This window comes from Rosa chinensis, chromosome 6, assembly GCF_002994745.2.
Source record: "Rosa chinensis cultivar Old Blush chromosome 6, RchiOBHm-V2, whole genome shotgun sequence".
Lineage (NCBI taxonomy): Eukaryota > Viridiplantae > Streptophyta > Magnoliopsida > Rosales > Rosaceae > Rosa > Rosa chinensis.
The window spans coordinates 56709661-56732997 of NC_037093.1; the positions used below are offsets into that span (position 1 = coordinate 56709661).

General features: G+C 39.1%; 4 protein-coding genes across 4 annotated transcripts; 3 read left to right on the forward strand and 1 right to left on the reverse strand.

The window, feature by feature from the left end:
• Window positions 1-2130: 2130 nt before the first annotated feature.
• LOC112169185 (endoglucanase 17) lies at window positions 2131-4786 on the forward strand. Its single transcript, XM_024306168.2, has 8 exons — window positions 2131-2460; window positions 2576-2782; window positions 2871-3071; window positions 3166-3258; window positions 3360-3521; window positions 3607-3712; window positions 3807-3970; window positions 4058-4786. The coding sequence occupies exons 1-8, from the start codon at window positions 2191-2193 to the stop codon at window positions 4388-4390; spliced, it is 1536 nt and encodes a 511-aa protein (XP_024161936.1). The 5' UTR covers window positions 2131-2190; the 3' UTR covers window positions 4391-4786.
• Window positions 4787-5614: 828 nt separating this feature from the next.
• On the reverse strand, window positions 5615-11247 carry LOC112169184 (sucrose synthase 2). Its single transcript, XM_024306167.2, has 15 exons — window positions 10995-11247; window positions 10759-10891; window positions 10016-10167; window positions 9735-9927; window positions 9285-9403; window positions 8942-9158; window positions 8640-8735; window positions 8382-8555; window positions 7770-7886; window positions 7521-7687; window positions 6939-7163; window positions 6532-6853; window positions 6210-6454; window positions 5987-6125; window positions 5615-5864 (listed from the first exon to the last, which is right to left on the reverse strand). Exons 1-15 carry the CDS (start codon window positions 11093-11095, stop codon window positions 5826-5828), a joined length of 2439 nt encoding a protein of 812 aa, XP_024161935.1. The 5' UTR covers window positions 11096-11247; the 3' UTR covers window positions 5615-5825.
• A 5145-nt stretch (window positions 11248-16392) lies between these two features.
• Window positions 16393-18634, forward strand: LOC112168933 (exopolygalacturonase clone GBGE184). Its single transcript, XM_024305868.2, has 5 exons — window positions 16393-16857; window positions 17023-17343; window positions 17451-17740; window positions 17838-18072; window positions 18186-18634. Exons 1-5 carry the CDS (start codon window positions 16495-16497, stop codon window positions 18447-18449), a joined length of 1473 nt encoding a protein of 490 aa, XP_024161636.2. The 5' UTR covers window positions 16393-16494; the 3' UTR covers window positions 18450-18634.
• A 1644-nt stretch (window positions 18635-20278) lies between these two features.
• On the forward strand, window positions 20279-21745 carry LOC112168746 (probable receptor-like protein kinase At1g80640). The gene is made up of 6 exons (XM_024305652.2): window positions 20279-20687; window positions 20792-20958; window positions 21056-21120; window positions 21221-21359; window positions 21447-21593; window positions 21677-21745. The coding sequence occupies exons 1-6, from the start codon at window positions 20279-20281 to the stop codon at window positions 21743-21745; spliced, it is 996 nt and encodes a 331-aa protein (XP_024161420.1).
• Window positions 21746-23337: the final 1592 nt, after the last annotated feature.

A 23337-nucleotide genomic window follows, 5' to 3' on the forward strand; every position in this document is an offset into this window, starting at 1 on the left:
TTTTTTGCGTGCATGATCTGAAGTGATAGGGTTTTCTGGTATTATGTGAATGGGGGATTAGAACCCAGAAATAATTTGGCTTATCCATACTTCTTGATTCAAGTCCTCCATTCCTTTTTGGTCTGAGATTCAAGTGCTCCATTCCTGAGCACTAGTTTTGCATGGTCCTTTCTTGACCGTCTTGTGAATCAATCACAGAACTCAAAGATTTTTAGAAGCAAACCCACGTTTATGTCCGACAGCAAATTTGCCTTCATATATTTTTAACCCATTTTATATGTTCATCACCTTTCTCTGACTGACCTTCAGTTTTTGTGTTTATCTGTCTCAGATTATGGGCAACAGCTCCTCCAGAAGATCAGTTCCAAAGCGTAAATAAGCAACCTCAGTCAATCAGTCATATGTAAAGAACTTATCTAGAGTAGACGTCCAGAAAAGAAAAAGGAAAACAAAGTCGGAGAATTCAACTTTCATCATTTTCGACAAACATATAATGCAACTTAATAACTGAAATAAATAGAGTGTTTCTATTGGGACTTCCAAATCTGCTCAGTTGACCTCACTCTATTATGAATTATTAAATAACATATATAACCTCTTGTAAAATGACTATTAAGGACAATAATTATACCCCAAAAAATGTTATATTTAATTTCTCTAGACTTTCCAATTCAATAATATTATATTGCATTCTTTATTATTTTCCTTATCTATTTTTTTTTCAATTTCACTACATACTCATTAAAGCATTTATATATATTTAATAAGAATTAAAACTATAATCAAGATCATGTGACATAAAAATTCCTATCATCATATATGTTGAACGCATATTGGTGAGCGATAACAAAAGAAATCATTTTATGACCTAAATCCCAGTCTATTCATTATATTTACAAATCTCTGTCTATTCATTATATTTACAAAAAAAAAAAAAAAAAAAGAGCTAGTAGTAAAAAAAATCTAAAAAACTATTAAATAATTAATCATGAGGTACAGAAAATAATTAAACATTAAGAAAAATTACTCGTAATTTTTTTTTGCACATCTACAAGAGAAAAAAAAAATCTTTTTTATTAGAAATTAATTTTTAAAGCCCAATGCCTTGTGTTTGAGTTTCTTTTTTATTAGATAAGAGATTTATGTAATCTAGTTAAGGAATGAATATGTAATTAATAGTTTGTTTGCAAATTATATGAGTGAGGTTATTTCAGGAACTTGAGTGAGGTTTAGTGAGTAAATTTAATATTTGAAAATTTGATAGGAGATGTAAAAAGCAAGGAGGTCAAGTGAGTAAATTTGGAGGTTCCAATAGAAAAACTCAAACAAATAATATCTTACCATTTTAAAATGAAGAGTTTTTGAAACAACGACAAATGTCCAAAGATAACTCCACATGGTATATAAATAGTAGAATTGATTTTTGTTTCACTTCCTAATTTTCTGACAAATAATTTCTATAAAAAAAGTCAAGTATTGCTAAGAAACAAAAGAGAAAAGTGAAAGGGGTTATTGTTACTGTTTTCTCAAAGCAATGTCAAGTTGAAAAACAAGGTAGAAGTGTCTAAAATTGCCACACATTTATCAAATCTATCCAACCAATAATGCATTTTCAGTACATTTTGCCTGTGATCCCAAAGGATTAAGTTTTAATGTGTTTTCTGGTATATGGTAATACAGAAACTCTGGGCTAAACAAGAGGTTTTGCAACTAAAACGAAGCAAAGATACCAATGATCAAACATGTCAGAATAGTTTTTTTCTGATGTAACTACCAAAAATGTTATAGGAGTGCAGGTAACCATGTGAGGACTTCTGCAAATAGGGGCTAGGGTAACACACTAACACAGAATTGTCATTTCTGTACTCACTATAAAGAAAGAGATTAACACTACATATCAAAAGTAGGAATGCACAAGGAACCAAAAACAGTGTGACAAAAGTCTCGCTGTGAAAATAATTCAAATCAAAATAACAGAAGGCAAGCCTTGATTGGAGGATATGGGCTTAAATTAATACTTCTTTATATGAGAAAGCATGTTAAAGAGGTACTGAGGCAGTAGCAGTAGCAGCTTTACAGTATATAAATACAGTGATAGGTCTCAGGTTCCTCCTCACCCTCTTGGCTTAAAGCTTGGGTAGTTGTTGGTTGGTTGGTTGGTTGGGTTTTCCTTACTTTGGGGCACCCAAAATGGCTTCCTCTGGTTTCTCTTTCACACTGGGCCTCCTACTCTCTTGCATTTTCACCACCCTCATTCTCTGCAATGCCACCATTCCTGGCCATTACCACAACCCAGTCCACCGTCACCGCCACCATCCCCGCGTCGCCAGTCACAATTACAAAGATGCCCTCACCAAGTCAATCCTCTTCTTTGAAGGGCAGAGGTCTGGGAAGCTCCCTCCTAACCAGAGGCTTAACTGGAGGAGAGACTCTGGTCTCTCGGATGGCTCAGCCTTACATGTAAGCAAAAAAGCCACATAAAACCCAATAAAGTCCACATTGTGTTCTTTCTGTTTTTGGTTTTGGAATTTGAAGTGGGATTTTGCTCATTTAGTTTGTGATTTGTGCAATGCAGGTTGATTTGGTTGGGGGGTACTATGATGCAGGGGACAATGTCAAGTTTGGGTTCCCCATGGCTTTCACCACCACCATGCTTTCATGGAGTGTGATTGAGTTTGGTGGGTTGATGAAGGGTGAGTTGCAGAATGCTAAAGAAGCCATTCGTTGGGCCACTGATTACCTCCTCAAAGCAACAGCCCACCCAGGCACCATTTATGTCCAGGTTAGCTTTTTTGCTCTGCATTGTTCATATTTTAGAAATGAACAAAATTTGAGTGCTGAGGCTGATTAAAGGGGGTTTTGATTGGCAGGTTGGAGATGCTAACAGGGACCACGCTTGTTGGGAGAGACCAGAGGACATGGACACCCCAAGAAGTGTTTACAAGATTGACGCAAATACCCCTGGTTCTGAAGTAGCAGGTGAAACTGCTGCTGCTCTTGCTGCTGCTTCATTGGTCTTCAGGAGAAGTGACCCCGTTTACTCCAAGCTTTTGGTCAGGAGGGCTATGAGGGTAAGCAAAGATTAAGAAGCAAGCCCAAAACTGTGTATTTCAAACAAAAACAGGGTATTCGATTTCTGACTGTCTTTGCCTCTGGGTCTACTAGGTGTTTGAGTTTGCTGATAAGCACAGGGGAGCCTACAGCAATGGATTGAAGAAATATGTGTGCCCATTCTATTGTGACTACTCAGGATATCAGGTAAAGCTTTAATCCACTTTTCAAGTTCTCAATTATAGTTGTTTCTAACTTTCTATACAGTGGCTAAAGCTATTATCTTTGTTCTGTTTCAATAATGCTAGGACGAATTATTATGGGGAGCTGCTTGGCTACACAAGGCCACCAAGAACCCAACCTACCTTGGCTACATTCAAACTAATGGCCAGATTCTCGGTGCTGCGCAGTTCGATAACACATTCGGATGGGATAACAAGCATGTTGGAGCAAGAATTCTTCTCTCCAAGGTCCAAATTTCTCAGAATTTGATTTTTCTCATGCTTAATCCTTCATGTTTTACCAGTCTGATATGAAAACGTGACTCTTTTACAGGCATTCCTGGTCCAGAAGCTACCAGCCCTCCATGAATACAAAGGGCATTCTGATAATTTCATCTGCTCCATCCTACCAGGCTCTTCATCAACCCAATACACCCCAGGTCCCCTATCTCTCTCTCTCTCTCTTTAAGAATGTGATATTCCAGTGGTCCTTTTGTTTGTAACGGCTAGTTAACAGCGTTGGTTTTGTTGCAGGTGGTCTTTTGTTCAAAATGAACGATAGCAACATGCAATATGTGACCTCTACTTCCTTCATGATCTTGGCCTATGCCAAGTACTTAACCTCTTCGCACCAGGTGGTTAACTGTGGTGGCACCACTGTCACCCCAAAGAGACTCAAAGCCATTGCCAAAAGACAGGTCACATAACTCATTAACTAATTAAGGACCATCATTCTCTTAATTAATCGTGTTTAGTCTTTTAAACATTTTCCTTAAATTTATCAGGTGGACTATTTACTAGGAGACAACCCCATGAAGATGTCCTACATGGTGGGGTATGGGCCAAGGTACCCACAGAGGATCCACCACAGGGGCTCATCACTACCCTGCATGGCCTCACACCCGGCCAAGATCCAGTGCTCCTCAGGCTTCAGTGTGATGAAGTCCCAGTCTCCCAACCCCAATATCTTAGTGGGTGCTGTGATTGGTGGGCCGGACCAGAACGACAGATTCCCCGATGACCGGTCCGATTACGAGCAGTCGGAGCCGGCCACTTACATTAACGCACCCCTTGTAGGAGCACTAGCCTATCTTGCTCACTCGTTTGGCCAACTCTAAACTTCTAAAGAGAGACCCAGATAATGAGTCTGAGATTCTCTCCAACTTGTTAGGTGTCTGGTTTGAATATTATTAACTTATTAAGCGCTTCTTTTAAGTTTTTGGATGCAGAGTGCACGTGGTGATAGGGCCGAGACCAAGAGGGTCCAGCCAGGCCCCGAACTACGAAGCACAGTGGTCAAGGTCTAGATGATGAAGAGGATGATGGCCTTGGCTCAATATTGTATTAGGGTTAATATGATTATTAATAGTTCAGGGCTTATGATCCTTGGCGCCAGAGAAAGTTTCGTTCCAGTAACGATGTTTATTGTTGTGTAAAAGTTTATGGGCTCGATGAATGGCCATTGGGGTTGCTTATATCTCTACAACTGTTCTAATGGATGCTTGTTGGTCTAATTTGTCCTCCACTGTTTAACTCCCTATTGCCTGGTTCGATTAGGGTCCATAGAGATGGAATTACAGTAACATTAAATGTCGGATGTTCTGCCCTTGGAAGAGCTGAAAATGGTAGAATCCAAAGGCAAGAGGCATGAGTACATTGTAGCAAATTGTGATCTACTACACCAAACGGATATCACATTCTGCAGAATTTCATAATTTCATTAATATGTCATACTTGCGATTTGAGATCCTACACTATAATCGAACTATCGACTTAGTCTAATTCTAATGTAAAACTTTTCTCCATAATCCCATTTGAGTTAACCCTAGAAAGACTTGTGTTTCAAAACCACATGACTACGAATTCTAGTTGTGATTCAATGGAACAACATTGTTATATGAGATTGGGTGCCAGTGGATAATGTTAGATTGTTAGGATTAAATAATTTACCGTTGGTCGTTAACGAGAATTTGACCGTTGAAAAGAGCGTGGAAAAAAGACATGGAAGGGAGAGAGATCAAGAAAAAGAAAGATTTTGTGGTGCCATGTGATAGCTGCTGGGGTTTTGCTGTATTCGTATTATAGTCAAAAAAGCTGCTATGTCTCTAAGCAGGCTTGTCAGTAGTGTCAGAATAGGGTGTTTAGGCGCGAAAAAAAAGTGGCTAGGCTCGGTCTTTGGTCTGTCATATCTGACAGAGCGAGATACTCACATGCTCCAGGCCTAGCGTGGTGGGGATACGGTTCGAGTTCAGAAGAAAGGGTACCAAAAGGGACCAAATGACATTCCGACTCAAATGGACCACTAGCTTATTATCCATGACAGGATTTCCTATTCTGAACAATATTGTAGAACAATTTTACTTTTGGCATATATCAAGAGTTTCATTACAAATTTACTGGAACGTGTGTCGAAATAAAAAGGCTTCAGAAGAGCTTGGATACAGTTTTACATCGCACACCCAAGGGTAACTTTATTTCATTTGTACAACTATTACCTTGTGGAAGAACAAGTCATCGAGTTACAGGAGGCCCAACAGTAGGAGCAATTGTAGCTTAATGTGGATCATCTCTTGCCTCAGGAACAGTTTTAACCTGAAACAATGCATGCACTTATTATGAGAAGGATATAACTTTGAGTCTGAGCACAGTGTAATTAATCCTGTCGAATTTTATGAATTAAACTCTCCAATATGATTATATCTTGTATTACTCACCAAATCGCGGAACTTCAGAATGTAGAACATCTCGAGATATCGCCTGGTCTCAAGCCTATCAAGCTTTGACACATACTTCCAGAAACCGTAAACACCGGCCAATGTCATTAGCCTTTCAGAATAAATGTTCCATGTGTACCTACAAAGTTACAGAGGTTTCGCTCAACTTCAAGCAACAAAAAGTTGAGAAGCATATCTCCATAACTTTCAGGAAGTTACAAACCTTTCAAAAATTCTTTTCAGGCCCCCATCTGCAATTTTCTTCCAGTAGCTAGGATCCTCCTTACTACGTTGAAAGAAATCAGCCATAATTGCAGCCATCTGTTCAGAGTGATAAGGGTCGATATGAAATCCGGATATACCGTGCTCAATGATCTCCGCAGGACCACCATGGATTGTGGCAAATGTCGGAAGGCCACAAGTCATGGACTCCACAACTGTGAGTCCAAAAGCTTCATAAAGTGCAGGCTGCGATTACAAATTAAGCAAAGTAAATTAGAGTGCCCCAGTAGATTTATATGAAGGAAAACTGACAGGCCATATACCTGAACAAAAGCACCTCCAGTATCTGCAATGTAACGATATAGCTCACCATTGCGTGCTCGGTTAGTTTGGGAAGATATCCATCGAAATTGACCATTCAAGTTGTACTCCTTAATGAGAGCATGCATCTTTTCAATCTCAGCAATCTCTTCTCTATCTTTTGACTTCTTCACATCATTGTAACCAGCCACCAAGACAAGGTTTACTAGTTCCCTTAGTATTGCATTCTTACCATAGGACTCAACCAAACCGGTCATGTTTTTCACCTGGTCCAGCCTTGCCATGGAAAATAAGATGGGCTTTGATCGATCCTTCAGAAGACCACTGGACCAATAAAGAAGAAAAGTTATAAGGTGACTGCCACAAATTACTTGCATTCCTACATTTGATACCCTATGAAGGAACTCACATGTGCTCATCATTCTGCACAGGATCATAAAGCAACTTCTCAATGGAATCATGGAGGGATGTAAGTCTCTTTTCCTTTTCAAAGTAAGGGAAATAAATGCTCATATCAGCTCCAGGAGACACAATATTGAACTTTGGATCAAAAACATTAATGCCATGAACAACACGGTACAGCCCTGGAAGAGTGAAAGAGCTATGGCTCTCATACTGTCCAACAGTATTCTTCCTGAAACAATGGACAAGCAACCACGGATATTAACATCACTACAACGAGAAAAAGGCAGATGAATTTAGAGAAGTAGATGCATCCCATTTTTCAAATGCACTATTGATGCTCAAGTAAGATGTGAGACTGTGAATAACCTTTTTATCTTATTAAAAAAAAAAAGATAAAAAAAATTAAAAGGAAATGTGCACAAACACACCCAAACAGGGTAGTGTACTTTGCATGGCCAATATACCAAACTAAACAAGGCTGAACAGAACCAACTATGGGACATGCTAAGAGAGAGATAAGAACATCAACATTATATCACATAATCACATCCACATAAAAAAATAAAGACAAAAGGAAAAGACTTGCGTTCCCGCAATCTCTTGGTATGTGCTGGTGATTATAAAATCTGCATTGTTCATGGCTATAAGGTCAGCTGTGAATTGACATGAGAAGTGATATTTCTCATCGTATTTTTTCCAGTAGATATCTGAATCCGGATATTTTGTTTTCTCCAAAGCATGCGCGATGGTGCACTGCACATGTCAAAACTAAAAGTCAGATAACATTCTTGTTGGACAATATGATGAACCTTGCAGCTGATAAGAAATATCAAACCTGTGTAACCCCCATTTTATAAGCCAACAAAGAGGCAACAAGATTTCCATCACTGTAATTTCCAATAATAAAATCTGGATGTCCCTGTAACTCAGCAGTAATTTCACCTGCAACATCCTGGTAACATGCAAAACAATGAGAAAGCATGAAAGTATGAGAACATAGAAGACAATATCATTCTATATGATTCTAAATACACAACGACTAAACAAAGTCATGTGCTATCTTCTTGATAAAGGATGGATTAATTCTATATGATTCTAAATACACAACACTTAAGCGAAATGGCTAGTGCTAGTGGCAGCAGTGAAATCACATGGATTAATTTGCTATGATAGTATTGCTCTGTACAAGTAAAATCATTGAATTAAGATGGATACTTCACAAAAAGAATACATTGGCAGTTTTACTAGCTAGTCTAAAGAGGATAATGGAAATTAATCTTATTGAACATATAAGATGCCCTTCCTACCCTCTGGAGATTAAAATCCACGTCATTAGTATCAAAATAAAAGAGCCATCCCACATATATTGTTTCCTGTTGGAGGTGAAGCATTAATTTAAAAGCATTATTTGTAATGGGTAGAAGAACCAGTGTATGTACATCTTTACCTCAGCAAAATTCTCCAAATAAGGCCATACATCAAACCTTGATATCCATTTACGAAGAATACCATTCTCTGATCTGAAAGGAACTCGCAAAATATGGCTGTGCTCTGTTCCAGTGACTCTTTCTAGCCGCTGGTTGCATGTAGTTCCCTTGGCATCAGGTATTAGCCTGGTTACCTAGGACCAGCAGCAAAAACATCCATTAACTTTACAGATATTAGCTAACATCTACATTCTTGCATCAATGATAAAGACACTTACAATAAGGATTCTTGGAGTGAAGTTTAATCCTTGCCTCTTAATTCTTTGAAGCATTTCATTCTCGAGGGCACGCACTTGGTCCAGTATATAGACAACCTGCATAGAAATCATATAAGTAGTTCTTATTCTAACAATTACATTGACGACTGACATCTTAATGCTCATATATAGAACATTATGGTAAACCTCAATTAGATGTATAAAGAGGAAGTGAAAAGGACTAGGATGAACCGATATACAATTAAATATACACATTTTTGAATACTGCTAACTTATTTAAAAAGAAAAATGAGAAGTAATACCTGCCCACCAGTGTCGGGTAAGCCTAAGACATTTGCTTGCCCAAAGTATCCATGTGGAGACAAAATGACAACATTAAAAACCATTGGTACTCTCCCTAGAAATGTCTCCAAGGTAGTAGGATCAGGAGCCTGTAGGATATCTAGGAGAAGATGCATCATCTCCAATACGTGTTCTGCAGTGTCTCCCCAACCTCGCTCAAAACCAAATCCTTGTAATCTACATAAAAGAAGAACCACATACGATATCAAGTTGGGTGTGGCAGTTGCAGAGAGAAAGAAAGTAGTCATTAATACATAAACGTGTGTGAATGTGTGGTTATTGTCTCTCTGTATATAAGCTTACACATATTCAAATTCAGAATAGGGTGTCTCAGATGGAAGTTTAGAAAGATTATCCTCAGCCTTAACCAAAGCTGCTTGAAGCTTGGATATGCTCTGTATCCGATCATTCAACATCAGCGCCTGCAAATATCTTTTTTCATTAATTTAACTAGATCAAAGAAGTAATCACACAAAAACACAGAATAATTTCATCAGTCTTTTATTACAGGCATTTTATGCCCAGGGTAAGTTAAAGACATGTACTAGGAATGCAAAACTCATAACAAGTAGAAGAAGGTTACAAACTGAAGAAAATAATCAAATGATAGATTTGATAACTTTACTTTCCAATAATCAGATTCGAAATAGATATTACGTAAACTTCACCAAATGTAAACTACTTATCCGGTTATCCCTAGTGAAGAGACTGAAATAATAATTCTCTTTCAAAAAACCTTGCTCAACAACTTACATGCCCTTTATATGTGTGTGCTCTAAGGAAATCCAGTAATGGCTCCAAACAGTCTTTGTTACGGAACATAATTGAAGAAAGGTGGCGGTTGAGGAATTGAACGCCATTCCCAATGGATGATGACCGGGTGGGACGAGGAAAATTAGCGTTGAATGGCTCAAAATCGAGCTCAAGTACAAATCTGTCATTAGACCTAATACATCAACAGGAAGAAATTTCTGTTAGACATGATGTAACTTATACAAAAAAATAGATAATTCACTTAACGCAAATTTACTTACTTCCCATCCACAAGTTCTTCTTTAAAGCCAAGATATTCAGAAACACTCAATTGTTCCACAGTCAGCTCATTTACATTAACGCGAACGAATTCCCATACACCTGGCCTTGGACGAACTGCTAGAGCCACAAATGGAGGATATATAATGGCTTCCTGACACGAGAATACCACCAGAATCTCTGTTAATTCATGGAAAGCTAATTTGCATGATAAATCCATACAAGGATAGAACAGGACTGACACTCACCCGCAGTCCCCACCTAAATTCTAAAATTTCCAGGGATAGAACAAGCAGTATCTGAAACTATATCATCATGCAATTCATTTATTTTGTTCTCTAGAGTCTTGAGCAAATAGTAGAACAAGTTGGACCACTCGACAACGGCAATATTACATTTCCTCTTGGAAATTATGTGAATCTCCAAAAGATCAATTGGAGGAAGAAATAAATAGCCGTAACTAGAGCAAACAAAAATATACTTTCTAATTTTAGCCTCAATCACTACCGAGGAGGAGTATGTTCCAAATTTAACTAAGCAAACCGATTCTCTGGTCAATTCCCGACTGATCACAAGGAAATAGATAAAACAGAACAGAGAAATATAGCATCATAAATACAGAGTGATTGAAAATGATCGAGTGTTCTTCACTAACATCACGTTGACATATAATCAATACAGCAATTGAAAATGATAACACTTCTACGGATTTGAACTAAGAAAAGTAACATGAACTAGAACAAACCTGTGCCGACTTGAGGACTTCACTAAAAGGACCTTCGCTGAGCTTCAGCCTAGCTTTGTCATCAGTGATCACTTTCTCGAGCTCATCGATCAGGTCATGCGGTTGCAGTATCCCTTTTCCTTGAGCCACATACCTTCAAAACCAAACGAAAACTGTAACCTACGTCCTAACCGCACCGCAACTCAGTAACCTCTCAGATTTTTCGACTGAAACAAAATTGAGTAGAGCGAGCTAACCTGGAGAGAAGCGCAACGATTTCGTTGCGGTGAGCGGAGAGAGTGTCCTCCACGCGATCTCTCATGCTCGGTATTCGAGTCAGCTTAGCGCGATTCGCCATGATTGAATTGCAAGCTCGCTCTCCTTCTTCTTCTTTTCCACTCTGCCTTTTATTCTTCGCCTTTTGTAGTGTGCTTTCTTTTAGGGAGCCTAAGTTTGTGTGTGAAATTGTGAATTGTCTATAGTGCGACGTGGTAGCATGAGAGATGGCACGGGTTTATATATAGTGGAGGAGGAGAGTGACGTGTTTGGCTTTTGCCTTATCTTTCGGAGACGTTTGTGACCAACGAAATGGGGCGTACAAGGTTTGGGAAATTATTAGGTGGTCTTGCACTATAGTACACGTGGTAGTTCGGATTGATGTTATTGACCCATATAATTTGTGTTTGTTTTTTATTAGTCTTTTAATTTAATTTTTTTTTTATTTTTTTACCTTGCATGACCCCACTAAATTCGAGTGATGTTACTGGTTTGGACTACCACTGGCCACTGCCACGTGATAGTCCGGGACCAGTAGATAGTTTCCTCTGCTTGATTGATTGACACTTGGCAGTGGTACCGCCTAATTTAGAACCGATTACAAATTTCAAAGGTTTTTTCTTTTAATTTTAAAAACAAGGTAGTGATATTAGCTCCTCGAAAACAATGTCTCTCTGGTCTGCTTGATTTCTATGGATAATAAAATAGAAAGTATCACACTCGGAAAGTTTTGTTGTAACTTTCCTTATTAACTGATATATAACAAACATAAGAATCCCTATAAAAAGAAAAGCTTATTAGAATTCAATCATCTAGATCAAAACTAATTTAACTACTCTACCTCAATTTGGTTCTTGGAATGATTTTTTTGGAACAGAAAGCAAAACTATACAACTAATGACAAGGTCGGACTAAACGCGAGGTTTACAAGGAAATAATTTCAGCTCACATTTTTCATCTAGTTCGTTATATCAATAAAGTGGAGAATAAATAAAATTATTAGTTGGTGCGCGAGGAAGTATTGGATATTCAACTCTTCGTTTTACTACCAATTGTAATACCAACTTACCAAGACATATAGGTGAAAGTCCTATACATATGCGATTAGGGCTCTACTTTTCGCGGAGCTGCATTCCGAAACCCTAGGTTCGTGAAGCAGGGCGGTGGCTTCGTCCGCTTGCTGTTGAGGCTAGGCGTCACCTTCTCGGTTCGGTAAAGTAGGCGGGAAGACTTCTCCCGTCGATTTTTGGTGGAGAGGCCAAGGTCGTGGCTCAGAGATAGAGCTTTGACATACAGGTGTAGATGTCCGGTTCTGGATTGGTGAGGCGAAGCACAGACCTTAGTGTGGGTTTGCAAAAGAGATCGGAGTTTTGCTTTGGTGGCATCGAGCTTGACGAGCAGGAGATCGGTCGCGATTTCGGGATTAAAGGAGGAGTGAGGTCGGAGCTTTCCTGCTAGAGATCGGCGTTCGGATCTGCGGTTAGTGCAACGTACAAGTCGCTAGCACAGGCTTTGATGGGCGGCGAGATGGTTGCCAAGGTCTCCTGCCTGGGGAGGCCGCCGGACTGATTTGGCTGCGGCAGGCTGCTTCTCGAGAGGGTCAGATCCGGCGGCTGGGTGTGAGGCGCGTAGGGTGTGGTAGTGGGCCTTGGGCCTCTGCCTTTCTGGGCTGCAGGGATGCAATCTAGAGAATTGGGTCTCTTGCCCAATTCCCCTATTTTTCTCACACTTGGGTCGGGTCTGGGCTTTTTGGGGGTGGTCCGTCCTGCTCTTTGTCCTGCATCTGTTCCTAGAATGTTGTTGTGGGTGTGTTGAATGTCGCGACGTACACCAAAAGGGTCTTAAGCGTCAAGCTGTTCAGGACATTGGTTCCATTTTCGAGCAGTGTAGGATTAGAGAGTTTTTTCAATTCTGCATTTTCTTTTTCAGCAGTTCCTTTAGGATTTTAGTTTTCAAGTATGGATTTCTTTTGGATTTAGTACTCTTCGTGAGCTTGCATTGTAATATGAGGGGTGCTTGTACCCTTCATGCTTGACCGAGTGAGGTCGTCATGATTTCGATCAATGGATTAGTTTTCAGTTGCCCTAAAAAAAAAAAAAAACTTACCAAGACACATGTTCACATTTGTTTATGGTTTTGAACATTCAAAACTAGTCAGTTTTTTTTTTTACTTTTATATAACAAGTGCTATCATTTCTCTGAATATGTTATATTTTATAAATTATACTAGCATTTCTCCACACATGCTCTTTATATATAAGTTATTATTATTATTTTTTTAGAAAATAAAAAGAAAAAAGTTGGTTATTACAGAGAAAATAAAATGGAAGAGAGAAAAGTGGGTTGTGGACTTGTGGGTACTTTTTTTAAAAATAATTTTTCTTAATAATAATACATTTTGTAAATGTTTTAATTATCCTTGTGATTTAATTAATTCTCAAAGTTTATTAATCTCTTAGAGTCAATTCTGTTAAAATTTTAGATTTTGACTAGCAAACCATCTTCTCTTAATAATAAACTAGTCTCCAAACACACCCTATGGATGTGGATAATTACGTGGGAAGTTATTCCACAGAATGTGGAGAAAATTGCTGCACATATTTTGTTTTTTATTTTTATTTTTTTTTTGTTAATTTTTTTTGTTTTTATTTGTGAATTGACCTTTTGTATTTCTCAAATATTTTAGTTCAAATATTTTTTAATATTTGAGCGATATTTTGGTAATTTTTTTTTTGTTTTGACTGACAAACTCTCTTCTCTTAATAATAGTATAGATTATATTAAGTGTATTTTTCTGGGTAATATTATAAATTTTTAATAATGATACTGATAATGTTCATCATAAAAATGATATTATTCTACATTGTGCTCACTTTCCTAGTAGCTTTTTTCTTGGATCCCACGGTTCTTTTTTGTTTTTCTCCTTGGAGCCCATGGTTCTTTCAATCGGGGCGTTTATCCAATTCTAAGTGCCACGCTAGCTGCAGCGTTCAATCATTGTAAGTGTAAACCATCAAACGCCGACTGGTTTCTGGTTTTCGCATATGTCCATAACAAATTTGATTATCCACTCTTCTCTATCGAATTTATATGAATCAAAGTTTGCTCTATTGGTCCCTCAAAAAAACACACGCTAATTATTCTGTCACTACGACTAGTAGAAAATTGACTACTTGGATAAGACCTTATCTAAACTTTCAAACCAAACCTTTAAATATTGCTTATCCAAACTAGTGGGTGAGAAGTCTCTTGTCACTGAACCACTCCAAAATTGAAACCCAAGTCACTGAACCGGATCTTTTCAGAAATTCCTTATTCTGTTACTTCTTAATCTGCATCACATGTATTGGTCCTTTTGAATGTTAAGTAGGTCTTATCTGGACTGGTGATGAGATTAGACGAGCTACAGCACTATTCCTTCGTTGGTTTGGCATGTCATTATATCAAAGTCGAAATCATTTTATTAAACTAATGAGTAGATCGACTATGGTAGGCTAACTATTTATACAATTGACTTGACAAAAAAAAAAAAAAAATTATTTATACACGAGTCGATTTTGAAAGATTGAGAGTAAGCAATTGACTTGCATCGGTAAATTTTGGACAAGGCATAAAAGAGTATCACATTAATCTATGCATTTTACATCATTGTGGGGACAAAACGTTCATAATGATATAGTCATTAGCTGAGACTATATCAAAAAGGTGTTGCGATTTTACTCTCATTCTATCCATCGTATTGATATTATTAATATATATATATATATATATATATATATATATATTTTGAATAAGGGCTGTGCGGTTGCCCTCAGGCCTTAATTAATGAAACAGATGAATACATAGGGGGGGACAAGTAGACTAAACTCCTCATTACAATACATATCAAGAGAAACTTTGAAATAATACCAGCAGTCTCTACAACTACAATGTATTCAAACATGCACCTGATAGCGAAGAGTGTCGTATCAACTACTCTATTTGCTTTACAATGACGGTGGCATATCGGAAAGTTAAAGCAGTGTCATTGTACTAATAAATTAGTAGCTTTCCCAATATGCTGCCGATCGGAAACAAAACCGACGACACGTCGTTTCACCCGCCACCAGGAGGTTGCAACCAATGCATGATATGCCGCCTCGCTAGGGCAGACAAGGCATACTGAGTATACAAACCTAGACAACGCCCACTAGTCCCTACCAAGAGGTGGTAGGAATTTATTGAACATTAAATAAACTACTTAAAATAAATAAACTATATACCCAGCCCACCAGCAAAGGCCCATCAAGGCAACACAGGCCCACAACCCAAACAACCCACCACCCTCCACCGCAAGCTGCACCACGGGAAGCACCATCACCGTCGACCAACCCTGCTGGAGAACCATGGCCGGCACCAGTGGCCAGACCACTTCATTGTTGAGCCCTTCTGCCTCCGAAACACAGCGACATCGTCCAAGTGGTTATTCCACCGCATGCGTGCATACGTGAAGAACCACCACCGTTGGGACTGGATTACAGACTGTTGCACCACCATAGCCGGAATTGAATTGCCGCCCAGAACGCCGTTGCCGGTCTCCAGGCTTCCATGAATGAGGTGGAATGCAGATCCAACTAACGAAAGTTGGAAGCGGCAGTTGTAAATGGTTCCGTAGAATACAGCAAGTCCTCCTTCGTTCCGCCCCCTCCGACCTCGAAACCGCCTTGGACCTTGACTGGTGGACTGAGATTCTATACCTACCCGTCTGACGACGACGTCAAGAAGACGTGCCGCCGGACGGAACATGGGAACACGACGGTTCGACGCCTCTTCAAAACTGAAACTGTTTTTCGTCTTACCGCTGCAGAGCACTTGAAGTCGATCTGCTTGGACAAAAGTATGGCTTTTTTAGTTCTGAGGGGATATTATTAATATTTTTGATAATATAGTTTGTTAAATTGTCCAACTGAGAGATACGATCAATATATATATATATATATATATATATATATATATATATATATATATATATATATATATATATATATATATATATATATATATAAAATCATAAATGGTACCGGTGTTGCCATCACGTCATGCGTTGTATGGTTAATAAACAGTGTAGGGCACCATCAAATAGTGTTTGGTTCTTTGTTATGGCCTAACAACCGAATAAATTGTTAGCAACGAAAGAAAAACAACCACAACCAAATAGCTTGGTCTTTGTTTGCTATTTTGAGATAATACATGTCTAAATTTGAGAACATCACTTACTAAACATAGTCTCACTGTTTGAGTGTTCAAATTTTTAGTCAGCTTTCAGTTGGTGCTTCTAAAGATAGATACAGAGGGAGAGGGCCTATAAATGCCTAGCTATTCTTTTAAAATAGTATAAGATGCATTCCTAAATCCGACTTAGCCATTCCAAAAAAATAAAATAATAATAAATAAATAAATCAAATAAATAAAAAGTAAAATAAAAATCTAGTACATAGAAAGATGTCTATGGGATTGAGCTCGCCAAACATGGACACCGCAAGGAGATTGGAGGCTATTCTTCTCGTAGGCTTAGTTTTTCTCGCTTGCGCGGCCAATGGTGCATCCCGTCGACATCTTTTTGAGGTTGGTGCACCTCGTCGGAGCCTCACTGATACTACGAACCGAAAAGTATTCGACGTCACAGCCTTCGGTGCTAAGCCCGAAGCCGGCGATTCAAAAGGACGCAAAATGAGAGAGCTTCCCGGCGGTGGAGATATAGATGCTCCTCTACCACAACTTCCCGTTGCTGGTGGCGGCGACTCCGGCAGCGATGATGGGAATGATGACGGTTCGAATCCCGATGCTGACAATGATACTGGAATGGTGAGTTTTCTAGCTAGAGAGAATAATAGCATTGAATTTCAAAAATGTACCTGTTCAATAATCCAAATGTTCGATCAGTCTAACAATTTAACGGTGGATCGTGTTTCTGCACGTACATTTTATGCATGTGATGATGAAAATTAAATTCCTCATAATAAATTGCAGGCATTCATTAAAACGTGGGTGGCCGCATGCAGGGGAGAGTACAAGGGTCCAGCAAAGGTTCTTATTCCAAAAGGCACATTTTTGGCCGGACCTGTTGTGTTCCAAGGGCCATGCACCAGCTCCAAGGAGCCAATCGTTTTGGAAATTCAGGGAGAAGTGAAAGCCACCACCGATTTGAGTGATTATTCCTCTCCTGAATGGATCTCGTTCGAAAATATTGACGGTTTGATTGTCACCGGTGATGGAGTTATCAATGGCCAAGGCGAGAAAACATGGAACGGTGCCGGCTGCCATAGCGACGACTGCCCTCATTCCCCATCCGTAAGATCCATTGCCCTAGCTAGCTCCATCCATAACCAATTTATTTCGGTGTAAATGCGTACAACCTAGACGCATTTTATTTATATGCTGGTTTGTTGTGAATGCAGAACATAAAATTCCAGAAGGTTAAGAATGCACTTATCGAGGGGATCACATCCTTGAACAGCAAGTACTTTCATTACCACATCACCGACTCCAGCAACGTTACCATGGACAATGTGCACATTACTGCCCCTGGCGATAGCCCTAACACAGACGGATGCCACATCAGTAATTCCGACAACGTCAAAGTGATCAACAGCATCATCGGAACCGGGGACGACTGCGTTTCAGTCGGCCAGGGCGCCCGCCAAGTTACCATCAACAACGTTACTTGCGGCCCTGGCCATGGCATCAGGTACGTACCTAACTAACTAGCTGATTATAATATTGCACGTATGCATTTAATTTGTATTTATTCAGTACGTTCTTGATCGAAGATAATTTGATCGCAGTGTTGGAAGTCTTGGTAAGTACAAGGACGAACAGCCCGTAGTCGGTGTCACCGTGACCAATTGCACATTGTCGAACACAACCAACGGCGCCAGAATCAAAACTTGGGCCGGGCCGAACAGAGGAGAAGCAAGAGGAATTATATTCGATAACCTCGTCTTGGACCATGTGAAAGCCCCAATTGTCATCGATCAACACTATGGAGAAAAGAAAAGTGGGGGAGACAATAAAAATGCGGTAATTAATTCAGTAATTCAATTCTAGTTTCTTCAAATTCATTATTTCCGCTACTTTGGATCTCTCGACCAATCTAGTTTCCGATCTGATAATGATGTTTCTTTCGTTAACAGAAGGATCCAAACTCCGGAAAGCAATCCCTATATAAGCTCAGTGATATTCACTTCAGAAACATTAAGGGCACCTCGTCGCACAACGTTGCCGTGTCACTATCATGCAGCGCTACAAACCCTTGCGACGGGGTTGAATTGAATAACATCGACATTGCCTTAGGAGGAGCCGGCACCGCCAAAAAAACAGACGTTGCATCGGAATGTTACAACGCAAAGGTTACTACTAAGGGCACAATGAATCCAGCAGCACCAGCCTGCCAATAAGTAATTCGATTGGAATATCTTCTGTGTACAAGATTTCAGTATACTTCATCTAAACAAAGAAAAAAAAAAGATATGTAAAAATACACATCTACTGTATTAACTATTCTTAATTAGATCTTTCTCTCTCTGCCGTCTCTATGTGTATATATAGACATTGTACGTACACATATAGTACCCTCAAGTCATCGCATTGGGTTATGGCTATTCCTCATTGAATATTGACCAAGAAGAATAGAGATCGAATGGCCAAGATTATTAGTATTTATGTCTTTCTAATTTGATATTCCAAACTAACAAAAATTCGACAAGGGGCACCTAGTTGCCTACACAATTAGATGATGTACGGCACAAATTAATCGTATAAAGAAGTTGGCACTAGCATAAGAGAATGCTAACGTTATTTGACTTGAACAAAAATTCCAAATTTATATGAGTGTTTTTTTTCTTTTTGAGAAAATAAACCATCTATTAATAACCAAACATGTTACATATCATTCGATCCAACGAGAGGGACAAACATGAGCTAATTTAAAAAGCTCAACCCCAACGCAATTTAACCTATAACCAGACCTATGTATAACAATACAACCCCGCCACCAGCATTTAGATGAACTGTTTCCACCCGTTCAGACATCGCGTCCCAAAACAACCAGACCACGTGTAAGGGTGATTCACCATCACGCTGATAACCAGAAAGCACCAACAAACGCTCAGAAACACCAAAACAACCAAGACACCAAACAAAGACAACGACACTACCTAGAAACACCCAAACCCTCGCTCACAAGAGGAGGGACTTATTTAAACAGTACAACAAAAAACCAAACAAGGAAAAACTAAGCAAATCGAAAGCAAAAGATCACCAGAGAGACCCAAGAACAAAAGCCCAAAAGGGTCACCAAAGAGATCACTCAGGCCCATCTTCTTGGTTTGGACCAGTCCACCACTCCTCCCAGACCCGTCAAACACCACAGTAAGGCCACATTCCGGCCAACCACATCGCCGCGTCGCCACAATCTGCACCATCTCCGCGATCCAAACAGCCGAGCCACGCTGGCGCAACCTGCATCACCACGGAAACGCCATCCCCGAGCCAGGCCTCGCAATCCCCATCGCCATTGAGCAAGACCCATGGCGCCGTCGATCGAAGAAGCCATCTGCGGGGATCAGATGATCAGTAAATCAACCTATGCCGCACGACCATCGCCCTCGCCACCATCCTAGCCAAACCATCTGACGAACTGGAGAGAATCCCTTAAACGAAATCCTTGGGCAGTAGATCTCCCGTCCGGCAGCAACCCCAAAACGACGGCGAGGCCGGACATCCGGGCGCTGCCGGATGAGAACAATAATTGCAAGCGGAGAGACCGGCCTAGGGTTTCAGAGAGAGAGAGAGAAATTTATATGAGTGCTAGTGATGTCTTAGTTTTGAATAACCCATCCCCATAAGAACAAAAAATCTATTTAAGAGCAAAAAATGGAAAAAAGTAAAAGGAATATTATTAGTGAAGTATTGCCTTTTGCGTTTGTTCTTTTAGCTTCCTTGTATCGATCATCATACAAGACCAAATTAAACAAAATGGCATATCGTAATCCCGTACGTAATAGAAGTTATATTCATCGACTAAGATAAAAGAGACCACTCCAGCACCAATCGGCACGAACAAGGAATATTAATTAGTTATCAACGTCATCAATTTCTTAGCTTGTGGGTGGGAATTCCTATATATCTAACTTGATATGTAAAATATGTCCTCTTGCTCCAGGTGTTAATTTATCAAACACAAGATCACCGATATCGTTGAGCTCGATCGAATGCCCAAACAATAATGTCTGATCAGCATGAAGACATTTATCAGAAGACTTTGGCTTCTTCTCTGCAAAGCCATACTAGTTCTTGGAGAAAATTCTCAGAGGCCGATTTTGTGCTAGGGTTACCATTAGAGATGAGCTGGGAAATGGTGGAAGAGCTGACTCATGGGTTCAGAAGCAGAATTCCGGCCTATGAGAATGGCGAATACTTACCGTATGAGGGATTGCAACCTGTTAATGGTACCCGGGTGACGGTAAAGAGATACACCAGAGAGTGGCATACTATTCTTCAAAAAGAAAAGAAAGCAGCCTTGTCTATGCGCCACAAAAATATACTTCGGCTGATTGCTTTTTACGATGGTGAAAATACGACTGTCCTGGCATTTCCATTTACTATAAGAGGGCCGTTACACACAAATCTCTATGGTAATCTTTACTTGATCAAGTTTATGAATGTTAAATTTGTAAGGATTGTGCTGTGTATGTATGATGTTAGCTATATGATCAATTAGCACAAACTATATATGCAGGATCAATGGGGAAACAGTTGAAACTGAAATTTCAAGAAAAGTTGAAGATAGCTATAGATATTGCTCGAGGGCTTCGATACATGCATGAAGAATGTCCTCAAGGTCCCATAGTCCATGGCAATTTGCTCATAACCAACATTTTTCTGAGAAATGACTTACGCCCGATGGTGAAATTTTAACACGAATCATGTTTATTTGAATTACATTAAGTTGAATTAATTATTGATGTTTTTGTAATTGATGAATCTGCTTAATTTGTTATAGATCTCTGGTTTTGGGCAAGCTACCTGGCTTCATCTTAAGCAAACAAAGCCAAACTCCAACCAAAAGTATAGCTTAATTAGTACACTGATCATGTATATATAGTAGTACTTAGTTGTTAAAATGAATTAACTAAGCAGTATATATGGTGTTAATTAATTAATGAAGGTGCTCACTTCGGGATCATTTGGACCGCGAAGCAATGGCTCTAGTGAAATTCGACATCCAATCCTATGGAGTCTTGCTGTTGAGGCTCTTCTGCAAAAGGTCTACCACACTGCAGGACGACAGAACTTTGACCGAGTGGGTTAGTAATCACTGATATTCAATCACAACTACAAGGTTAATTACTCAATTATTAGTTAATTAATCACTGCTAATTGAATATACATAGGCTCGTCCGTTGTTGATGAAACGAGCGTTCCACGAACTATTAGATGAAGATTGGGAAGATGTAGACATGCATGAAATGTTTAGAGTGATGTGCACCGCATATCAGTGCACAATGTCTAGGCCAGATATGAGACCATGCATAAGCGAGGTAACTAATTAATTAGTCATCAACATTAGCAATATCTATAATTTAAAGGACAAAATGTGCTGATTGCTCTCTTGTGTTTTCAGATTATATCTTATCTCAAAGGAGAGAATTTTTGTGTGATGCAAACATCTCCATCTGATAGCATTCGATAAGACTAAAAGACGAAGCAAGTCGATATCATGCTGCATGCGCAGGACTACACACACTGGCGATCCAATGTTCTTAATCTTCTTGTTAAAATGTTTGAAGTATTGCGCGCCTTTCATGCATATATATGTATATAGACCTAGGGATGATTGAAATAAGCATGTTCTCTTATTTGAAAAATGGGCGCCTGGTTTCAACCAGGTTGATCGTCTGATATCGAATTAGTAGATCAACCTAGCCAGCTTGTGAAATTTGATCCTCGATCGTCTATTTAGCTTTCTTTTTTATTTGTCCTCGACCGAAGTCTTTTCTTGATTGTTCTGGCTAAGCAAATGAGCGATGTTGTACCATTTCCATTAAGTTTAATTGCTTTTTCCCCAGAGCCACACAATTAAATATGATATAATCTCCTCCAATATCTATTTGAAAAAATTCCAAGGAAGAAAACTAATGAGATGAAATACACGATATCAGCACAAAACAAAAAAGACAGCAGATAGATTCCTTAACAAGGCAGACGGTATATTCCTCTTCCCATGCCAATGCAATGACGACCCCTTTCCTTGTTCTTGTTGAATGACCCTGGAGGTTTACCAAAAGAAAACAAATTGAACTTCTTTCCTGTTGTTTTTCAGGTCGAATCTTTCTTGTGTAGAAATATCTCCGCCTTCAGCCAAAGGGTTCTTATAATTTTTGGTACCTATAATAAAAACAAATTAAAAGTTTTCCGGCCACGACAAAGATCGGAGAACTACTGGAACGAGGAACTACAGAAACGACAACGGTTCCAAGCTAGCAGAAGCATCCAGTTCTGGCTACAGCATCTCCGCACATGTTTTCCTGCCTACACACTTACGTATTTGGATGCATGGATGGATTGTCCATTTGTCCACCTACTGATCGATCAGGATCTATTATTGAGTAATTAGTTGAAAAGGAAAAGAGAATTGATCAACATGGTGGAGATTTCCGGCCTACGTTCTAGGTGCACATGGAACTGGTCTATATTATTTAATCTTAAAGTCTTAAACTGCAATACTGCATGCATCCACCAGCCACTAAATTCTCTGGTGTGGACTTGTGGCCTAAACACATATACATTAAGTTGGGATAAATGAGTTCATTCGATCCCTAGCTATATATTTCATATACTGTGTTGCTAGCTAGCTTGAATGCTTGATCTCTTATGGCATGTACGTGACTATATTGTAATCTGAATTTTAGTCCCTCTTTTACTATGAAGTATGAAGAGAATAGTTAAGTAATGTAGTTCCTTTCAACTGTGAATAGTTTCCCTATGCCACCACACGAAGATAGCTTTTAAAAATCTTATTATTGGCTAAGAAAAGGAGAAATTGGCAAGCAATTCGTACACATAATGTTAAATTAGTGAGGTTATTCTTATTTTTGTTGTCAAAATTAAAGTGAAATTATAAGAGAAGAATGGTAAATTTGTTAAAACATCTAAAACGCACATAATTTATTGTTAATAAATACGAGATAATTACACTTGCATTTAAGAGAGTAGGTGCATACAATTTCCCTATTATCCACATAAACAAACTTTCCACACGATCAATGTGAAATCAAATTTGTT